The sequence below is a fragment of the Heptranchias perlo genome, chromosome 8 (genome assembly GCF_035084215.1).
Source record: "Heptranchias perlo isolate sHepPer1 chromosome 8, sHepPer1.hap1, whole genome shotgun sequence".
NCBI lineage: Eukaryota > Metazoa > Chordata > Chondrichthyes > Hexanchiformes > Hexanchidae > Heptranchias > Heptranchias perlo.
This window is the reverse complement of record NC_090332.1, coordinates 85,864,923-85,888,030: the sequence shown is the minus strand read 5'-3', so window position 1 is coordinate 85,888,030 and position 23,108 is coordinate 85,864,923. Positions and strand designations below refer to the sequence as shown.

At 46.8% G+C, this 23,108-nt stretch overlaps 1 protein-coding gene across 2 annotated transcripts in view; it reads right to left on the bottom strand.

Annotated features, from left to right (window-relative positions):
• sptlc3 (serine palmitoyltransferase, long chain base subunit 3) overlaps nt 1–23,108 on the bottom strand; it is a 107,173-nt gene that overhangs the window by 19,856 nt on the left and 64,209 nt on the right. For both annotated transcript variants that reach the window (XM_067989456.1, XM_067989457.1), the window contains exon 7: nt 340–445. In XM_067989456.1, the coding sequence (XP_067845557.1) occupies nt 340–445 (106 nt within the window). The remainder of the gene's footprint in view (nt 1–339; nt 446–23,108) is intronic.

Genomic DNA, 23,108 nt, shown 5'->3' with positions numbered 1-23,108 from the left:
TCTCCACTTCTCTCTCCTCCTTTAAGACGCTTCTTAAAACCTGCCTCTTTGACCAAGCTTTGGGTCACCTGTCCCAATATCTCCTTGTGTGGCTCGGTGTCAAATTTTTGTCTGATTACTGCTCCTGCGAAGCGCCTTGGGACTTTTTACTACATCAAAGGTGCTTAAATAAATCCAATGGCGGAGCGATTAAAATCGGGGATGCGCAAGAGGCCAGAATTGGAGGAGCGCAGAGATCTCGGAGGGTTGTAGGGCTGGAGGAGGTTACAGAGATAGGGAGGGGGGGGGGGGGGTGGGGTGAGGCCATGGAGGGGTTTGAAAACAAGAACTGTGCCGTACCTGTAGATTCCCTCCACTAGGATAAGGACTTTCTTCCAGGGCCTGCGGGTTCGGGGCTGACCGCAGACGATGGCATCTCGCAGCAGTTTCTCCAGACTCTGCATATCTGTGAAAAAATACACGGACATTGAAAAAAATCTCGCTCGGAAATGTCTGTCGTTTTCTTTATTTTTTTTAAAAAGAAAAAAGAATTGCATTTATCAAAACAACCTCAAAAAGAGCTTTACAGAGTGAGTTACTTTTGAAGGTAATGCTTGTTGTTATGTAGGCAAATGCAGCAGCCATTTTAGGCTTGGCTTGTATCCCTGGAGTATAGAAGATTAAGGGGTGATCTAATTGAGATGTTTAAGATGATTAAAGAAGTTAATGGGGTCGATAGGGAGAAACTATTTCCTGTGGCGGGAGAGTCCAGAACAAGGGAGGCATAAGATTAAAATTAGAGCCAGGCCGTTCAGGGGTGATGTCAGGAAGCATTTCTTCACACAAAGGGTGGTGCAAATCTGGAACTCTCCTCCCCCCCCCCAAAAAGCTGTTGAGGCTGGGGGTCAATTGAAAATTTCAAAACTGAGATTGATAGATTTTTGTTAGGCAAGGATATTAAGGGATATGGAACCAAGACGGGGAGATGCAACTAAGTTACAGATCAGCCATGATTTAACTGAATGGCGGAAGAGGCTTGAGGGGCTGAATGGCCTACTCCTGTTCCTATCCTCTCTAGCACCGTCCCACAAACAGCAATGGCCAGTTAGTCTGTTTTTTATGGTGTTGTTGTTTGGGGTAGGAATGTTTAGGGAGCACTCCCACCTCTTTGTTAAATAGTGTCATGGGATCTTTAACAACCAGCTAAACAGGCGAGACTGGACTTTGGTTTAACATCTGATCTGAAGGACGGTACCTCTGACCAGTGCAGTACTCCCTCAGCACTGGAGTGTCAGCCTAGATTCGGTGTTGAAGGCCTGGAATGGGTCTTGATCACAACCTTCTGACTCACAGACGTGTTCAACACATTGCACCAACATCTCTAATCCCCTGTTCACATACTCCCTACAAACTGCACTGTGCAGCTCTAATATATAAAAAAAAACACACAACTCTACTTACCAAGCAACAGGGATGCCTCCTTACAAAACACAACAAGATCAGATATCTTTCATTGTGTCCCCTGATGGCAATTTAAACAGTTTTAATCATTTCTGCTCAAGAAAATGAAATGTGAGGCTGTTGGGCAGACGGGGGGTTTGAAGGCTGGTGGGCAGACAGGGGGTTTGAAGGCTGTTGGGCAGACAGGGGGTTTGCTACACAGGTAGAAATTTGAAACTGCTGTTTGTTTCGAAGTTTAATGCAGGTAGAATTAAGGTTTTACCCACCAATTAGATAGTGTGGTAGGATTTTACATAGTTCTACATTCCTTCATAGAAACGTCTGCAGTAGTTACACTGGCCTGGGCATTCATGATACAAGAGACCCCCAGCTCCAGGTACCCGGGAGAGCGGGGGCCCCCCAGCTCCAGGTACCCGGGAGAGCGGGGGCCCCCCAGCTCCAGGTACCCGGGAGAGCGGGGGCCCCCCAGCTCCAGGTACCCGGGAGAGCGGGGGCCCCCCAGCTCCAGGTACCCGGGAGAGCGGGGGCCCCCCAGCTCCAGGTACCCGGGAGAGCGGGGGCCCCCACCTCCCAAACCCGCGACCTCTACCACCTAGAAGGACAAGGGCAGCAGGCGCATGGGAACAACACCACCTGCACGTTCCCCTCCAAGTCACACACCATCCCGACTTGGAAATATATCGCCGTTCCTTCATTGTCGCTGGGTCAAAATCCTGGAACTCCCAGCACTGTGGGAGAACCGTCACCACACGGACTGCAGCGGTTCAAGGCGGCGGCTCACCACCACCTTCTCGAGGGCAATTAGGGATGGGCAATAAATGCCAGCCTTGCCAGCGACGCCCACATCCCGTGAACGAATAAAAAAAAAACATGGATGCAAACAGCGAGATGGAGTGCAAATTTCTCTCTAGCTTTGTGCACCATAGGCTGCTATTCTACTTTGTTGCCTTGTGTAACAGAGTTCCAAGACTGCAGATGGAAATAGATGAAATAAATAGTTTCCACTAACACGTCACAAATCTCAAAAACTTGCCTTTTTCTTTAAATTTAATTTTGTACCACTTTATTGATGAAAATATTCAGTTACAATTGGCTATCAACATTACAGAGGGAGATTACACTGACAATTCCATCACAGTCATTCCAGATCAGCAAACAAGATGGATTTTCCCATAAAATCACTGAGGTAAAATTCACACAGGGGCACCCCCGAATTCCTGCTAAACCTTCGGCAGAAGCCCCGAAGAAACGACGTAAACAACTATTCATGCCTCCGAGGTTTCCAGTGATCGCCTGTCGAAGGTAAGTGGGAGATCGGGAGGACCCCAGCGGAAATTCTATCCCGTAGTTTTATCACTTAAAAACAATTACTGCATCCAGAGAAGCTGGGGTTTGTTGTCCGTTAGAGCAGAGAAGGTTAAGGGGAGATTTGATGGAGGTGTTCAAAACCATTCCTGCCATTAGTAGGGCAAACGTGTCCTGCTGCTTGCAGAGATCTGATCCTCTGGTTTTCCAACAGGTCAATCATGCCCACCTCCTTATTCCACGCGTCACAATCAAACTCAAGCACCGCGAATTAGTGCCAGAACACACTGGTTTGTCACTATTGACAGGCGTCAGGATGACCATAGACTGGCGAAATGGGCAGACAACAGCGCAGAGAAGGGTGACGTGATGCATTTTGGTAGCAAGAATGAGGAGGGGCAATATGAACTAAATGGTACAATTTTAAAGGGGGTGCGGGAACAGAGAGCCCTGGGGGTGCACGTACGCAAATCTTTGAAGGCGGCAGGACAAGTTGAGAAGGCTGTTGAAAAAAGCATATGGGATCCCTGGCTTTATAAACAGAGGCATAGAGCACAAAAGCAAGGAAGCTATGCTAAACCTTTATAAATCACTGGTTAGGTCTCAGCTGGAGTAGTTGTGTCCAATTCTGGGCACCGCACCTTAGGAAGGAAGTCAAGGCCTCAGAGAGGGTGCAGAAGAGATTTACTAGAATGGTACCAGGGATGAGGGACTTCAGTTATGTAGAGAGACTGGAGAAGCTGGGGTTGTTTTCCTGAGAGCAGAGAAGGTACAGGGGCGATTTGATAGAGACGTTCAAAATCATGAAGGGTTTCGATAAGAGTAAATAAGGAGAAATTGTTTCCAGTGGCAGAAGGGTCGGTAAACAGAGGACACAGATTTAAGGTAATTGGCACAGCGAGTTGTTGCGATGTGGAACGTACTGCCTGAAAGGGCGGTGGAAACCGATTCAATAGTAACTTTCAAAAGGGGATTGGATAAATACTTTAAGGGGAAAAATCTGCAGGGCTACGGGGAAAGAGCAGGGGATGGAGTGGGACCAATTGGATAGCTCTTTCAAAGAGGTAAGGTAATGTGGGCCGAGTGGCCTCCTCCTGTGCTGTATCATTCTATGATAATAAAAGAGGCTGTGCAATGACAGAACACCTCAAGCGTGGCATTGCCTCGCGTACACACGGGGAGACAAGTAGAATAAGTACCTTGTCTTGTCACATGAGCCCAAGGTCAGGGAGTTACGAATGTTGAAAAGGATAAAAGACAAGGGTAAATCGGGAAGTAGTGATCAAGTGAAGCTAAGCTTGGGTTTTAAAAGCCTGGAGATTGTTGGCGGGAGGATGGGCTGAGGAAGGTGAAGAGGTCATGGGTGAGAATGCTCCGGAATTGGACATGGTGAAATAAGTCTTGCTTTTAAATATAGTGAGGGTGCGGGGAGGAGGCAGACTATGTAGGGCGGTGTATTTACAGCTTAAAAGAAACATGGGAAGGAAGTTCAGAGGAGCACTGATCATAGTATTGATTAATTCAAAAGTGATCAATATCTGACTAATATTTTAAAACCGTATTGTGCGAGAAGTTGTACAGCTTTATTTGCTTTCTCTTCTCGCCGACTCTGAAATGAGCCCCTACAAAGTCCCGGAGGGAATAAACCAGATCTCTTCACAAGCCAGCACTCTCACTGCAGCTGCACAAAACCTGTAATTCCACTACAAGCTGCACCCATCCTGTCAGCAGAAGACACTCTCTGACCCCATTCACACTTAAAACTTCACTAGGGCCAGATTCACCTCTGACTGCCACCAACTAGAATCATAGAAGTTTACAACATGGAAACAGGCCCTTCGGCCCAACATGTCCATGTCGCCCAGTTTATGCCACTAAGCTAGTCCCAATTGCCTGCACTTGGCCCATATCCCTCTATACCCAGCTAGTTGACACTTTTTTCTTAAAAAAAAAACTTAAAAGGAGAAAGGGTGTTTGGATTTGGCATTGGAACCTTTCCCATATCAAGCACTCCAAGGCTAGGTATTTCCAACCCAATAATATTCTGCAGATCCAATCTCAAAAGAGCATCCCAGACTGCATGATGTGACAATTCCACTGCGTACACAACCCATCCCATGCTCCCCTGAGTAATTTCGCTAATTGGTGGACTTATACCCATTAGCAACTGGGTTGAGTGCTCAAGAACACATTTTATTTAACAGCTTAACTCCATGAATATTTGATGAGATGGCGCAGGATGGTGTAATCTCCAGTTACTTACTAAAAATCTGCACTGACTAAATTCTGAGAACCGGCTGTTGTAATCCATCTTAAAAATTGATTCCTGAAGGACATTTTTCCTACTTGTTGCTCAAATGGCTGGAAAACCACATGCAGCGCCAAGTCCCGTTCGCCCATCACCCCCTGTGCTCGCTGACCTACACCGGTGCCCCGGTCCGTCAACGCCTCAATTTTAAAATTCTCATTCTTGTTTTCAAATCGCTCCACGGCCTCGCCCCCTCCCTATCTCTGCAACCTCCTCCAGCCCGACAACCCTCCGAGGTCTCTGCGCTCCTCCAATTCTGGCCTCTTGCGTATCCCCGATTTTCATCGCTCCACCACTGGCGGCCGTGCCTTCAGCTGCCTCGGCCCAAAGCTCTGGAATTCCCTCCCTAAACCTCTCCGCCTCTCTCTCCTCCTTCAAGACACTCCTTAAAACCTACCTCTTTGACCAAGCTTTTGGTCAGCTGTCCTAATATCTCCTTATGTGGCTCGGTGACAAATTTTGTTTGATAATCGCTCCCGTGAATCACCTTGGGACGTTTTACTACATTAAAGGCGCTATATAAATGCAAGTTGTTGTTGTTGTTGCTACAGCTGGGTAAGGCTCCTCTCCGGGAGCACAGAGTCAGAAAATTACCTCTCTGGCAATTGTCATTAAATTATGAAACTGGTCATTGAACTAACGGATGGATTTTATTTTGGGGCCAGACATTAGTTTTTCAGGAATCTGTCCGATCTGTAGACATTATCTACATATAAATGGGTTAGAATATTGATTTATTATATTTTCATTTGACTACATTCAAATGACAGAAAAAAAAAGAAAATTCAACAGAATTGATCTTGTGCAAATCAGGTCTTCAGGGAATGGAAAGTAGTTACTCACATAAGTGGGAGTGAGAGCCAGAGTGGTGGAATTTGTCTACAACTGCATACCTTATTGAAAGGGTCAATTGGCTGCTTTAATATTCCAACCAGTAGCTCCCCTGTTAATCGCACTGCAAATCAGTTTTAGGAAACTCCGTCTGAACGTGCGACTTGTTAAAATGACAGATCGCTCCAGCGTACTTTAGCCAGCCACCTGACGTTGCACGAATTAAACCCAGTGCCACACAGATTGAGGTTTAGAGCAAACCTGCTTCTGCATTCAATGCTTTACAAATTCCACAACACCCAACCCAGAGTCTCCCTGAGAGTTCCTGGCACCTTTGAGACAGGGTGATGATCAGTTGCTCGACAAACATTTCAATCCGAATGCGAACCTGGTAAGTGTCTCGAATGGAGGACTGTATTACCTCCCGCAAGGAGGTTGGTCCAAAGAGAAAAGTGACTTGAAAATGAAGAAATGCATTTAATGTTTTTTTTTTAAGGTCCCACCCTCCCCCTTTCTCTGCGCACATTTTGTTCTTCGACAGGCAGGCAGGACTTGTGCTGCGGGCCTCAGGCTCGTCCGTGATCAAACGCCCTTTTCTTTCCATTTCAGCAAATGCGCTTTTATATTTCCTGTCTCTGCTGGTTGGGCTGTGGGATTCTGGTGTCCCAGTGCTGCTCCTGCCTTCACCTGGTATTAAAATTGGCTCCCTTAACCCGGCAGCAGAATCAGAGAATGATAGGGCACAGAAGGAGGCCATTCGGCCCACCGTGCCTGTGCTGGCTCTTTGAAAGAGCTATCCAATTGGTCCCACTCCCCTGCTCTTTCCCCACAGCCCTGCAAATTTTTCCCCTTCAAGTATTTATCCAATTCCTTTTTGAAAGTTACTATTGAATCTGCTTCCACCGCCCTTTCAGGCAGTGCATTCCAGATCATAACAATTCACTGCATCAAAAAAAAATCTCATCTCGTCTCTGGTCCTTTGCCAATTATCTTGGCTCCAGGTTTGTTTTTAACCTTTTGCATTTTTGCCGCTTTTCCCAAGTCTCTTTGCTTTCCCTCAACTCAAGGTTGGAAGGGTGGGATAACTGAACCTGCAGATGTGTCTCGACATCCTTACTCAACATTGTTCCTTGGTTAACACAGCTGGAGGAGTCCTTAAACAGTCGCAGGAAGGGATCTATTCACTGACCCAGAAAGCGCTGCCAAAACTAGCAAAAAACATTCCCTTTCTGCCCAGGATATGAGAATATGAGTTCAGACGGAGATCGCAATGTGCCTCACCCAGTTGAATTCAATGCTCTAGTGTTGCAACCACCTAATGATCCCACGTATAACTGGTTTTGCTGCATTTTTTTACATAATGGTCTGCCTTGGCATTTCTATACTTGGAATCCTTTTCGCTGCCGATACCATCTCAAAGAGGTGCTGAGGGAAAGATTTTGTTCGTCTCTTTACACAAAACTCTGAATTTCCTCAGACTTTCTGGCACTGTTCTGCTGCAACTTCTCCGGAAACCCCGTTCGTGCGTGTAAACTGGGTTTCCACCGCACTCCGGGTTATAACAACAACACAGGAACTGAGTCGGCCACTCAGCCCTTCAAGCCTGTTCCACCAACTGGAAAAGAAAAAAAGAAACTAAATAAAAGCATAAATAGGAACAGGAGTAGGCCATTTGGCCCCTCGAGCCCCATCCATGCATTTGCTACCTCTAGACTCGACTATTCCAATACTCGCCTGGCCGGCCTCCCACCTTGCACTCTCCGTAAACTTGAGCTCATCCAAAACTCTACTGCCCGTGTCCTAACTCGCACCAAGTCCCTTTCACCCATCACCCCCTGTGCTCGCTGGTCTACATTGGGTCCTGGTTCGGCAACACCTCGATTTTAAAATTCTTATCCTTGTTTTCAAATCCCTCCATGGCCTCGCCCCTCCCTATCTCTGTAACCTCCTCCAGCCCTACAACCCTCCCAGATCTCTGCGCTCCTCCAAATGCCCGCTTTTCATCGCTCCACCATTGGCAGCCGTGCCTTTAGCTGCCTGGGCCCTAAGCTTTGGAATTCCCTCCATAAACCTCTCTACATCTCTCTCTCCTCCTTTAAGACGCTCTTTCAAACCTACCTCTTTGGCCAAGCTTTTGGACACCTGTTCTAATATCTCCTTATATGGCTCGGTGTCAAATTTTGTTTGATAATCGCTCCTGTGAAGCGCCTTGGGATGTTTTACGATGTTAAAAGCACTATATAAATGCAAGTTGTTACGCCATTCAATTAGATCATGCCTCAAATCCATTTACCCGGCTTTGTTTCACCCTTCCCGAGGTTCAGTGCCCAAAACCGATCAGGTCAATACATCTATCTGCCAAGAAGGTGGAGCAGTGTGTACTACCTGCTAATTCTTTCAGGTTATTCATTTTTTTAATTCCCATTTTTGTTTCGGTGATTAAAGTTTCTAGATATTTTTTGTGTTGTTATGTTTAATTGTTGTGTCTTAAAACAATGTGAATTCACACAGGTTAAAAAAATTAGCTCAGAGGCTTTGAAAACTTGCATTAAAGCCAGACGGGCCAGTTTATGCAATGTCACGGCTCAAGGTGGGTATAATAAGAGTCAACTGTCTGATCTCAGGCCGTTAGCCTCTCATTTTGCGAAGAGCAGGGGATGCTTTCTTTAAACCCACACCCCAAGGTGGAGGAGAGGAGGGGTCGTCGATCTTATTGACAGGCATGTCGGCCAATGACTGACCCGGGGCGGGGAAGTTGACAGAGAAAAGGACAGAGATGGGGCAGTCAGTGAGATTTTCAAACAGGACACTGTCAAGTGACTATGCTTCAAAAGTACTTGATTGGCTGTAAAGCGCTTCGGAATGTCCTGAGGTCGTGAAAGGCGCTATATAAATGCAAGTTTCTCTCTTTCTTTACAGATCTTCACCCAGTGAAGTTTAAACGTGGCCTAGAAAGAAAAGCAATTAGGAACTTAGGAACAGGAGTGGGCCACTCAACCTCGAGCCTGTTCCGCCATTCAATTAGATCAATTCCAAAAACATATCAGCCCTTGAGAGAGACAGAGTACATGTGGTCTACGTACTTCCTCTTTTCTCAAAAGGAGAGAGCTTGAAGCAAATGGAAATTGCTCCGACTGTCACTCTGGATGTTCACTTGCTGTCGGAGAAGTGAAGCAGCTTAACGATTTGCATCTGACCTTGCCCCGCAAAGTGTTTCAGTCTGCCTTCGGAAAGATTGGGGCAGTGCATGTGCGAAAGACATGGAGGGGGGGTGGGGATTTTAACCACCCCAGTCCCCAACACACGACAAGGGGGAAGGGTGGGGGGGGGTTTACGTCGCCAATAATTGGAAATCCGCCACGGACGCACCTACTTCCGTGTAACCCCGCGGTGGGTTCGGGGGGAGCGCCCGAGTAACCCGCAGTAATTACGTTATTTAAATGAGGCTGCGTTCCTCAGATTTTGGCTGCAATTTAAATTTCACGGCTGCGGGCCGTGTTTCCCGGGGCTCGGGAAGCCCGGCAACTGAAGGGAGGCGAGGATGGCCGGACTCAGTAGCTAAGCGCGTTTCCAGCATCGCTTGTGGGCCGGGAGGAACAGGAGAGCCTCCCCCCAACCCCCCATCCCACTGGCCCCTCAAGCAAACCCCCACACCCCCAATGTCTCTCTCGCCCCCTCCACCCCGCCCCCCCACCGCCCGCTGCCGCACTCTCAATTGCCGGGGACCGTCCCCAGCGTTCCCCGGCTGCGGCCTTTCCTGCCCGGCAGCCGGGTTTGGTGGGGGGAGGGGGGGATGGGGGAGGGGCGGAGAAACAGAGTAAAAGAAATTCCAATGAGATCCAGCCGCTTGATTTGGCCGCATCTCCGCCTTCCCAGTATTTCGGGGTTCCCCGGCCACTGACAGGCGCGCCCCGCCCCCCCTGCTCTCTCCCCGCAAATATCGGGGCCCTGATGTCCACTTCACATCACGAGGGGTGCTCCTGTTATACCCTCGGATACGTTATCGTATAATTAGGTATTGGGCAGTGCGGTTACAAACGCAAGACACTCAGACCACCATTGCTGCACCCATAGAAACATAGAAAATAGGAGCAAGAGTAGGCCATTCGGCCCTTCGGGCCTGCTCCGCCATTCAAAATGATCATGGCTGATCATCTAACTCAGTACCTTGCTTTTTCCCCATATTCCCTTTAGCATTAAGAAATATATCTATCTCCTTCTTGAATACATCTAATGACTTGGCCTCCACTGCCTTCTGTGATAGAGAATTCCACAGGTTCACCACCCTCCGAGTGAAGAAATTTATCCTCATCTCGGTTCTAAATGGCATACCCCGTATCCCGAGACTGTGACCCCCTGGTTCAGCCATCGGGAACATCCTCCCTGCGTCTAGTCTGTCTAGTCCTGTTAGAATTTTATAACATTTTATAACCCGAGAGAACAGCTAAGGCAGACCACAAGCGTCTATTGATAAATAAAGACAGTGCAGTCTAGGGTTGTGTTTACACTTCCTTTCACTCACGGCATCCTCTGTGACCGTGACCTTGGCCGATATTGGCAACTGCATTTTTTTTAATATATAGTGACTTATGGGGGGAGGGAGGGGGAAAAGAGAGGGGGGGGGGCGCAAAAGGAGGAGAAAAGTTAACTGCCTGTAAAAGATTGGTACATCCAATCTCCTCCCTCACTAGAGAGTAAACACTTCACTAAAACTTTACTGCTCAAAGTGCACCCATTATTTATTTTATCCAAAGATTGCTATTCAAGAAAGAAATTCCACTATCAGTGATAATTCAGAGGTTGGGTGGGTTCCCACGGCACAGAGAGGGATACACAACAGGGAGTGGGAAGTGGGGGAGCAGGAGTGGGAGAGGGGGCCGGGCGGGGGGAAAAAGAGGTGGAGAAAAGGGAGGGAAGATGGGGGAAGGAACGTGGGAAGCCGCTGACTCACAACGTACAAGGAGTAGTTAGGATTGATTTACATGGAGAAGCAAGGCTAAGAGACTGGTGAATATAAAATGGGCAACCAGTTATTAGTAATTAAGAAGCTGAATAAACAATGTTGTTCAAAATACATCACAATACAAGTAGGGTTACAGAGAGCATTACACAAAAATTACAAGGAACTGGCCCAGCCAGTCCATTTTGGTTTTTATCCTCCACGAGTAATCCTAATCCCATTTGCCGCCCTGATCCCATACCCGCTTTCCTTCCTTTCCCCTTTCCGAGGAAAACCAGAGCTCTGGGAGCAGCAGGACGCATTTGCCCTCTGGACGGCAGGACTCGTGTGGGGCTTTACAGAAGTGTGCACGCTGCTGTCTGCGGCCTGTCAAGTGGCCATTAGAACAGGATAGTGAAGAATCAAAAACACTGTTTGCCCTACCAGAACCAATGTAAGGAATCTTACAACACCAGGTTATAGTCCAACAAATTTATTTTAAAATCACAAGCTTTCGGAGATTATCCCCTTCGTCAGATGAACCAGGAGAAGGAGGAGGGGATGAATTCAATAGCAATTGGGTTTAAAATACTGAGCTGATCCTGAAGGGAAACTGGGGACATGTCTGCCTGTGAGACAGGGTCTGAACGCTTTTGAAAGCAGGGGTTCATGCTGCAGATGCCGGGAAACCTAAACGAGCCAGGGTTGAAATATGGGTCGGAAAGGAATAATAATTGAAAATTGATGTAGGGCAGCTGAACAAAAGGAGGAAATTGAAATGGAATTACTTGAGTAATTGAAGAGAGAAAGGGACTGCCTCCTGACATTGCAAGGCCGAATTTCCTGTGATTTGTGGCCTGCAGGACACTATTCCTTGAGCACAAGGCACAGGAAATGGGGAAGAGGCCATTGGGCCGCCACCTCTATGTCGCATCAGGATTTCTGGTGATTCTTCAGGTGGGGAGGGGGGCAAGGGCAGGGGCACAATAGGTGTAGGCTCGGAGAGACTTGCGACGAGCCAGAGATGGCCGCTCCCAGTCCCATTTTATTTGCCTTCAGCTTTTGTCCGTGCCTTTGCTACCTCCAAACCGGACTATTCCGATGCTCTCCTGGATGGCCTCTCATTCTCCACCCTCCATAAACTTGAGCTCATCCAAAACTCTGCTGCCCGTTTCCTAACTCGGATCAAATCCCGTTTTCCCATCACCCCTGTGCTCGCTGACCTACATTGGCTCCCGATCCGGGAATGCCTCGATTTTAAAATTCTCATCCTTGTTTTCAAATCCCTGCACGGCCTCGCCCCTCCCTATCTCTGTAGCTTCCTCCAGCCCTACAACTCTCCGAGATCTCTGCGCTCCTCCAATTCTGGCCTTTTGCGCATCCCTGATTTTAATCGCTCCACCATTGGCGGGGGTGCCTTCAGCTGCCTGGGCCCTAAGCTCTGGAATTCCCTCACTAATCCTCTCCGCCTCTCCACCTCTCTCTCCTCCTTTAAGATGCTCCTTAAAACCTACTTCTTTGACCAAGCTTTTAGTCACCTGTCCTAATATCTCATGTGGCTCGGTGTCAAATTTTGTTTAATAATCGCTCCTGTGAAGCGTCTTGGGACGTTTTACTATGTTAAAGGCGCTATATAAATGCAAGTGTGTTGTTGTCATCGTCAGAGGAGCACCCGATCTCAGGAGTGCCAGAAGAATTTGTCAATGGACCTTGCGTCTGGATCCTGGCCTCAGAGCAGGGGATCTGTGGGAGGCAGGCAGCAAAGCGAGGGAGGCCTCTGCCAGCCTCCCCATGGGTTTATGGATGCCCTCCGGCTGTTCGTTTGTTTTGACAGCAGCCAGAAGGCCCCGAGGCCGGTGTCCCTTGTGCCTGTATCTCCACCTGTTTCTGGGAACGAGGCCCCACCCGGGTGCGGGTCTGTGCCAGGGGCGCAACCGGCCCATTCAAAGGACCTGACCCACCAAATCCGGGCGTCACCAGGTCAGCGCAGGTGCAAAGCATTTCGGGCGCACTGCACCCGGGGCAAAGGTTTAGGGGGGAGGGAAGGAAGGAAGAGGAAAATTGGACCCTGCCATGTTCACAAATGGACTAGAGTGATGTGTTATTTTGCAGTGAGCCTGAGATAGTGCATTTAGAGGTAGGGAAGAGACAAACAATAATGGTCAAACTGCCACTACATTTCATACTGTGACATTAAGAGAAGCAAAAGGCCAGAAACGGTATGCATCAGATTTCAGACAGACCCAAACCAGGGGTCTCTAAGCATTCTGGGCGGGGCCTTTTGCTTTCAGTTTACACACCACAACACTGAAACGAGCAGCTAGATCACAACATAACTACTCAAATTCTACTCACCTGTGTGATTACTGCAATATTAATCTGATACAACTGAAGCAATCACTTAAAACATAACTTTGTGGGAAAAAAATGAAAACGGAATGCCCTTAGGAATATATTATAAACAGTGCAAATGTGAAATAAGTTTTATCGAATAGAAGGCTAAACTCCTCAGATCGCGGAATGAACAAATGCATTGCCCGGTATGGTCCTGAGTCCCACACTTCAGGAAGGTTCCTGGTTCAGTCCCTGCTCCGTGCCAAGTTAGCTGATCTTAGCCAAGGTGGGCGTAGGAATGCTACCATTGGCTTCAGTATCTCTGGGCCACAGAGAGAATGAAATTCAGTCTGGGTTCTTGCTCCTGATCACTAACCAGTGACTCCTGCATGGTGGGCCTGGGTTTACAACCCCCTCCCTATCTCCATCCTCACGGTTGTTTTAATCTACTGAAACTCACTACCCAAGCTCACACCACAGGATGTAGCGTAACTATATCCCAGCACAACGCAACCTTCAGGAGAAGGGGGAAAGACGCGTAAGTGAAGGCTGTAAGGTTAGATATGCATTCTGGAGTTTTCTTTAACTTATCTTTCAGGATGGAGGCAGGGAGGAATCTCCAGTTTTTCCCTCTTTCCCTCCCGCCCCACCCCTCGGAACTGCGTTAGGGTCGCCCTTGTCCTTACCTTCCACCCCACCAAGCTCCGCACTCGTCTAATCACAGTCTGCCATCTTCAACGTGATCCCACCACCAGACACGTCTTCCCCCTCCCCTCTCAACTTTCTGAAAAGGACCATTTCCTCCATGGCACCCATGAGGTGCTGACAAAGTGAAATGGGCAGGTTGGGGTTTCTGGAGATTTGGTGGTGGGGGGTGGGGGGTGGAAAGAAAGGAAGACTTGCATTTATATAGCGCCTTTCACGACCTCAGGACATCCCAAAGTGCTTTACAACCAATGAAGTACTTTTTGAAGTCACTGTTGTAATGTAGGAAACGCAGCAGCCGATTTGCGCGCAGCAAGCTCCCACAAACAGCAACGTGATAACGACTAGATAATCTGTTTTAGTGATGTTGATTGAGCGATAAACTAGGACACCGGGGAGAACTCCCCTGCTCTTCTTTGAATTAGTGCCATGGGATCTTTTACGTCCACCTGAGAGGGCAGGCGGGGCCTCGGTTTAACGTCTCACCCGAAAGACGGCACCTCCGACAGTGCAGCACTTCCCTCAGCGCTGCACTGGGAGTGTCAGTCTGGATTGTGCGCTCAAGTCTCTGGAGCGGGACTTGAACCCACGACCTTCTGACTCAGAGGCGAGAGTGCTGCCCACTGAGCCACAGCTGATACTCAAGAAAACGGGACGGTGGTCAGGGTGGGGTCCCCCCGTCAGAACACTACAGGCAAGATGGTACGTGGCCTTAATAGCAATTGTTTTTCTTCTACCAGGCTCCTGAGACTCTGCTGTGACAATTTTTCATGCTTCCCCATCTACTTGCCCATCACCCACCTCTAAACTATTTACAAACTTTCTTTGGGTCTCGTATATGTAATTTATTTCTTTTGGTTTCTCACATTATGCCTCATGCTAACATAACTTCTGCTATTTAATCATCTGTTCTCCACTTAAGCATTTCACCCATCGTTCTATTCATGTTTTCCCTCCCCCTTGGTCTTGTTTTTTTTATATATATATACATATACGCTGTTCATCGGTAAAATCTTCCAATTCTGACAAAGGGTCCACATCTGAAACTTTAACTTGTTTGTTCTCTCCACAGATGCTGCCTGGCCCGTTCAGTGCTTCCGGCATGTTCCGGCTTGGGTTTCAGAACCTCCAGCTTGATGGGTTGAAAGACCTCGTCTCTGCTTTCTTAAGTTCCTATTTATACTGCCGCACCACTCAAGACAGAAATCCTTGATGCATCCACAGGACGTAATAGTTGCTGAAAGACAGCAAAAGGCTCCCAAAGATAAAGCTTTGAAGAGTTAATAAAGTCATTTTAGATTGTGACAGCTCCAAAGCAACGTTTATATATTCCCTCCATAATATTTGCTATTTTTTGTTTAGAGAACCTACTACCTAGAAAAACAATGTAACATCAGGGTCAATCCAGAAGCAATCAAATATTGACTACTGTTAGCAACTGAGAAATACTGGGAACAAAGTACATTTGATTATATAACTGTTTATTGAGCGACTTAAAGTTCTGTGTGTATGTGTAAGCAACGTCCTCCTAAGCTCAGTTTATGTCTTTCTCATCTTGGCACTGAATGGTTGGAGGACAGGGTGGAAATGCAGATGGTGGAGACTTGCCCCTCACTCCCTTCCCTGTGAACGAACAGCTCAACTTTCACTCAAAAGCTTTCTCGATGGCACAGCCAAGGGCGGGCCAGAGTTGTATGCAGAAGTCAGAATGACGCCCTATCTGGCAAATCCGAGCACCGCACAGTGCAGCACCAAGCCTCTGTCTCACCACAAACCGACTGACGTCAAAATAACAGGCTACCGTGAGGAATACAAGCACCCCAGGGAGGGTCGGGTGCACACCAACCAACAGAAAAAAAAACTGCTCGTCAGCTTGCGAGAAAGAAAAAGCAAATGCAGAAGATACGAACGAGAAAAAGACAGAATCCTGAGGCTGTTATTATATCTTAGGTTTACACCCGACTTTTCAGTAACACTAAAGTTACAGTGTGAAACCTCCACAGTTAAACTTTTTTTAAAATTACTTAAAATAAGGTGAGGCAAGTCAAACGTAAGTCGCACAGCTGCCCTAAATTTAGTCAAATAATCAGTAAAGGTATTTAGCCTCATAACTTTTGAACAGTTACAGTTTAGGGTTCTACGTAGAGCTGCTCAAGGGAATATGATATGCAAGCAAAGGGTTTTTTTTAATACTCAAAACTCCAACATACAACAACTCGCATTTATACAGCGCCTTTAACGTAGTAAAACGTCCCAAGGCGCTTCACAGGAGCGATTATCAAACAGAATGTGACACCGAGCCACATAAGGAGATATTAGGACAGGTGACCAAAAGCTTGGTCAAAGAGGTAGGTTTTAAGGAGCATCTTTCAGTAGCAATATTTTCCTTTAGATGTGAGCTGAGGGAGAGTGAGGCATTAAGGAAGCAACAAGCTGGGCTTTATAGATAATTTGGGGGGGCGGGGGGCGGGGGGCAGGGGGAGAATAAATAAGTTGGAATGGTGAAAAGTCAATACCAATCCCGTATTACTAATTCATGGCTCAATGTACAAGTTACATTAAGTGACTATAGTGATCCACAGTTGAGCTGGTAGGGGCACCATGTGTTACTTTGGAATCCTTTCCAGACTTGACAAATTTTTAAAAAAACACAACACTTTTATACACAGCCAGAGTCTCAAAGAGTCAGTCAGTCTGTGGCTATATAATTAAATAGAATCAAATCCTTCAGTGATGTGTTTACAATTTGTTGTATGCATTGAAAAACACTGACGTATGAACACCTAGTCATTTTAAAATGCAGTGGCAACACAATGTAAAGCTTTGCTCTCCTCTGTCACTGACAACTCCAAACAAAACAAGACCTCCCAGAAGGTAGAATTTTCATATGTACAGTGGCAAAAATCAGCATTCACAATAGGGCTAACTCCCCAATATATATAAAAAATAAATCTCGAGTGCTGGAAGACTCTACAGCCGCTTCAGGCAATTGCGTTCCCCCTTCACCTCCCCCTTCACCTCCCCCACCCGAAGAAAAATTATTTGATCTCGAAACCTCTCTTAAATTATCATTTTGTTTCCCTTTTAATTGTCCAACAACAATCAGGAGTGTAGTCACCTCTCAGCAATGTAGTTACGCATTGGGAAAGGCAACAGTCACCATCAAATCTGGCATTTGGAACTGTCCACCAGCTTGGTGAGGGTCCAAGAGTCCGACTGGACTGCACTGGTTCAATTACTGGATTGTTCCTTCGCACGGCCTGGTACCAGCGAGTTCTAAGCACAAGCGGAACGGCTCCGCCTCCCTCCCGATCACGGCAAAATTGAGTCCGCGGCTTGCTCGCAGACGTACCGCGCACCGTCACACTCACCTGACGAAGGAGAAAGCCTCCGAAAGCTTGTGGTTTTCAAATAAAACTGTTGGACTATAACCTGGTGTTGTAAGATTCCTTACATTTGTCAACCCCAGTCCATCACCGGCATCTCCACATCATTTATTTTTTAAGCAGAGGCAACACTCATTAGTGCCCCTTCAGCAAGCTTTCGACATATTTAAAGAAGTTTTTTGCCCCACTCTATTCTTTACAAGTGTACAAATGCCAGGCAGCATCAGGGAGAGAGGAGAAAACTCGGTAACTTACCAGTAACACCGGTGAATTAGTTCCCTGGGCTTCAGAGAAATTCGAATCGGGTGATTTTGGCACAGGCACACTGCAGCTAACTCCTTTTGCCAAGAGCAACTCTTCTGTTAGCGGAGCAAGTGTATTAAAACTTACTGAAATTTCACAGCTTCTGATTTCGTGGTGAGGAATTTCAATGATCTGATTTTGATATGCCAGCTGATGCTCATAATTTCTCTTCCTGTCTACTCTCTCCACCATCTCCACCCCCCCCCACAGAAAACCACCTTCAGCAACGGTATATTAAAATTGGGACTGGACTGAATGTCAACAGAAACAAGGGCCATGTTCAGGACAAGTCTGCATCCAACTCTTGATGCACTGATGTCTTTGGCTTGTCACTTCAAACTCGACATATCGAGACTTCACTGCAGCATCCAAGCTTTCCACAAGATTTGATAGAGGTGATCAAAATCATGAAAGGTTTTAATAGAGTAGAGTAAATAAGGAGAAACTGTTTCCAGTGACAGAAGGGTCGGTAACCAGAGGACACAGATTTAAATTAATTGGCGAAAGAAAGATTTACGGTAATTGGCAGAAGATGAGGAAAAAATTTTTTTAAGCAGCGAGCTGTTATGATCTGGAATGTGCTGCCTGAAAGGGCGGTGGAAGCAGATTCAATAGTAACTTTCAAAAGGGAATGGGATAAATGCTTGAAGGGAAAACATTTACAGGGCTATGGGGAAAGAGCAGGGGAGTGGGAGTAATTGGATAGCTCTTCCAAAGAGCTGGCACGGGCACGATGGGCCGAATGGCCTGCTTCTGTGCTGTATCATTCCGTGATAAACTACAGCGAAAATTTGCATTTATGTAGTGCCTTTAATGTAGATTGAGAAGGGGGAAAGATATGAAGAGATTTAAACATGTGGATGACAATTTTTAAGGTAGAAAAATGTCTCAAGGTGTTTCACAGAGCTCTGATCAATAATAAGTGGAGGCCGAGCCAACGAGAAAGATGTTAGGAGCCTGGTCAATGATGTGGGTTCTAAGGAGGAGAGGGAGATGGAGAGGCAGAGGGACTTAGGAGGGGAGAGTTTGAGAGCTTGGATCCTCATCAGCTGAAGACACGGTCGCCACTTATGGGGCAAAGGAGGGGTGGGGGGTATGCACAAGAGGCCAGAAGAGGAACGGAGAGTTCTGTGGGGAGGGAGGAGAGGGAGCATGGGGGGAGATCGTAGGGCTGGAAGAGGTCACAGAGATTGGGAGGGGTCGAAGCCATGAAGAGAATTAAACACGTGGATGATAATTTTTAAACTGGAGGCATTGGTGGACCAGGAGCCGATGAAGGCCAGCGAGCACAGGGGTGATGGGCAAGTGGGTCTTGGTGTGGGATAGGATATGTGCAGCAGAGTTTTGGATGGAGCTAAAGTTTATGGAGGGTAGAGGATGGGAGGCCAGCCAGGAATAGTTGGGTCTGGAGCTCACAAGAGAAAAAAATTCCAGTGACGTTGAAAAATTAAACAAATTGCTCTCAAGACGGATACACATAATAAATCCAACTGGGATATTTTGGACTACATTTGTTCACCTCCCCATTGGAGGCTGTTCCATTTTACTGTGAGGAGTGCAGTTTTCCATTCAGGACATAAGAACGTGAAAAACAAGAAATGGTCATTTAGCCCAGCAGGCCTACAACGCCTTCTGCAGATTATTGCTCCTTTTATATTGGTTGGCTGCCATAGTAATTCTGTCCCCCCCCCCCCCCCCGCCGATCCCCCCACTTCCCGATTCACAGGTCTTCCTCAGCTGTTGGCAACACCAAAGTAACGTTGCTGGGTTCACCGAGGCCGACAGGTTCACCTAAGTTTATGTTGGTGTTGTTGCCAGTGGAACGAGACCTGTGCATCAGGAGCCAGTGTGCAGCACCAACGTAAAAGCAGTTCATTGACCTGGTCATGGGCTCCACCCCTACCTGTTCAACGTCCTGAAGGGAAAGTTATGCATACACAAAAAAATAACTAAGGATGTCTATCCATCAACATCTCTATTCAACTCTGACCTATTAACCTCCATAGACAGTATGTTCCCTCCTACATACTTTTGCACCAGGAGGACAGGAATCAGCATGTCCCTTGGAGCAATAGATTATCTCGAGGAACTTTTAGATAGACTAGTTGATCTCGCATGGCACTGCTTAAAGACTTAAAAAAAAAAATTGTGCCTCTTCCTATTTCTCTGCTTCTTTCCGGCTCTGTAATTCTTTTGGTATCCAAGTTTCCATCTTCTGTTTGCATTCCATTCTAATTCTATATCTGTATGGTGCCTGTGTCTTGGTCCTCATGTCCGACTCTATCAATCACTCATTCCGTTAAGTCTCCCCTTCCCTCTTCTCTGTTCTGTATGTCTACATATGATTCTTTTCTGCAGTGTACAATTTTTATATTTTAGCTTTGTTACATACCAGAACACCAAGCAAAATGGCAGCCAACATGTACCAGTTTTGGGATGGTTACCAGGATCGGGCAGGGGCCAGTCGTTTGGAACCTCATGAGAGCACAACCAGGCCATTGGGACTGGAGGTTAGTGGGCCGGGGTGCAAGGGGACTTGGAGTTTGAAGTAGGGCTTGGCAGCAATTGGGGTGGGAAGTGTTGGGTTTGACGGCATCTGGAGGAGGGGCAGCTGGGGTCTGGCCGTAGTGGGGTGCAAGGCTGCTTTGCTTTCTGTGGATATGTTCACTTTCCCACTAGGGAAAAGGCTTGCAGACTAGGCTTGCATTCACTTGAAAATCGAAGATTAAGGGGTGATCTAATTGAGGTGTTTAAGATGATCAAAGGATTTGATTGGGTAGATAGAGAGGAACCATTTCCAACTGAGTAAAGCCGACACTGATAGTTATGACAACTATTCCCGTTCACCCATCAGCCCTGTGCTTGCTGACCTACATTGGCCTTCGGCCCGGCAACATCTCAATTTTAAAATTCTCATCCTGGTTTTCAAATCGCCCCCGTGGCCTCGCCCCTCCTGTCTCCGCAACTTCCTCCAGCATCTCTGCGCTCCTCTAATTCTGGCCTCTTGCGCGGCCACGATTTTAATCGCACCATCATTGGCGGCCGTGCCTTCAGCTGCCTACGCCCTGGAATTCCCTCCCTAAACCTCTCCGCCTCTCTACCTCTCTCTCCTCCTTTAAGACGCTCCTTAAAACCTACCTCTTTGACCAAGTTTTTGGTCTCCTGTCCTAATATCTCCTTATGTGGCTCGGTGTCAAATTTCATCTGATAACTGTTCCTGTGAAGTGCCTTGGGTCGTTTTACGACGTTAAAAGCCCTGTATTAATGCAAGTTGTTGTCTAATCTGCTTTCATGGATATAAACCTACAATTCCGGTACGTTTTTTTAGATTTTTTCTATGTTCCTGCGTCTGTTGCCCAAGTGATGATGCCCTAGACACTAACTGTGCCTGAAGTCGTCCAACATACTGATATAAGAAGCCAGTAGGAGATTTAAAATTAATATCCATGGGTCTAACGCCAGCATTGGGAGTTAGGGACAGAAGGTAACAGTAATGAATGAAAAAATAACATGAACTTTTAGTATTTAAAAAAAACACTCAGATCAGGCACACACATTTCTGCTCTCAGATATGTGCAAAGTTAATCTGATTATATAATCATTATTTCCATCATCCAGTTGAAATTCCCCAGGTGCCACCTTCTACACTTAACAACAAAAAAAAAACAAGCCTGACAAATAATGTGGCATCACAAAAAGTACCCAGTAGGATTGAGACAATCTTGCACTGCTGACTCGTGTTTCCAAACTCACATGGCAACTGAATAAAACAACTAAATCTACCTGCGAACATTAGAAAGAGTCACCCCTATTCTAAAATAAACAGTAAATTCCAATACAGTGGAGCCTCACCATACGCAATAGGGCAAGCTACGAAAATGGAAGTGGAGCCTATAACCAGCCTATAAGCTGACTCTAATAACAGTGTCGAGACATGGCACACCGTGCAGGCTTCTGAACAAGTGGAGTTCACTGTGGCTTCCTCGCAAACACAATGCACTGCCCCGTGTTTGGATCCACATGCTGCACTGTGGAGAGAACCAATATGAGATACTGCCACTATCCCCATCCATAAGGAAGACATACACCATTGTCCCTCCCTGCCAACCAGAAGAAGTCTGGTTAGGATGATATTATGGGGAGGTCAACTTGTGCTCTCTGCAACACAATTTCGAATCATTTAAAAAGAAGGAACTTGCATTTCTACAGCGCCTTTCGAGACCTCAGCGATGTCCCAGAGCGCTTCTCAAGCCAATGAAGTACTTTTGAAGTGTAATCGCTGCTGTGATGGAGAGAGAACCAAAGTAACTACACAAAGAGTTTTATGCGCGAGCAAAAATGTGGAAATTTAGGCACAGGTACAGAGCAGAAGTCAGAGCCTGTGAATGTCATCCTAGCCAGAAAGTACAGTAGGAGGGAGCTGGATGAAGTAAAGGTAATTGTTACAGGTGGGACTCTATATCACAGCAGTACATGAACAGCATCCGTTCCAAACAATTGCCAAAAGGGTAGCATATAATTGTCCTGATCATTAGTCACAATACAACATGCTGTACATTGATTTCCCTTGCAAGGTGCTGCTCATTTATCAGCAATTGTAAACAATTTTACAACACCAAGTTATAGTCCAACAATTTTATTTTAAATCCCACAAGCTTTCGGAGGCTTCCTCCTTCCTTCCTCACACCACCTGAGGAAGGAAGGAGGAAGCCTCCGAAAGCTTGTGGGATTAAAAATAAAATTGTTGGACTATAACTTGGTGTTGTAAAATTGTTTACAATTGTCAACCCCAGTCCATCACCGGCATCTCCACATCATTTATCAGCAGGCAGTGCTACTGTAACTAATGCACTGGTTAATAACCTTCAGCGAATTACACAACAATGTGCCCTTGTAAAACTTATAGCAAGGAGCAGAAACAGGAATTTTAGGTTCTTGTATAAGAAAACGTGAATAGCATAGGTCATATATAAATGAACAGTCAGTTATCAAAACCATATATTTATATGCCGCAGGACTTCATCATGCTAGCTCCCACAGCTGGCCGCTCATGGTCACTCTTACATTCAGATCTTCTCATACACAGTTCAAATGTCCCAGGTTTAGCCTTTCGCCTGGCCTTGGAACCCTTTGTTTGCACGTCCGCGGTATTGAGATGGACTCCAAGAACGCGTACTAGCTTGAATCGGAGTGCCACTCATTTGGTGCCATTGTGTTTGATCTGATCCAGAGATCAGGAAACATCTCATTCAGCGATATCTACGAGGTTGTGTCTGCGCTCAAGTTCCAGGGAGCCCAAGCCAATAGACGGGACCAAAACATCAAATAGAAACTTCGGGTTGCCGGCTAGACTCTGGATGGCTCTGCGTGGAACTGAGTCATGCAGATCAGGAGATTCTCCTGCTTGATCCTGGTCCTATGCCAAGTTAGCTGATCTCAGTCACTGGTAGCAGCAAGGTACAAAAGTTGGCTTCAAAACCCCTGAGCTAAAAACCAACCAGTCCGGGTTCCCGGGCTTCTCAGTCGAAGGCAGGAAGTGCGGACGAGGTTAGTCGGA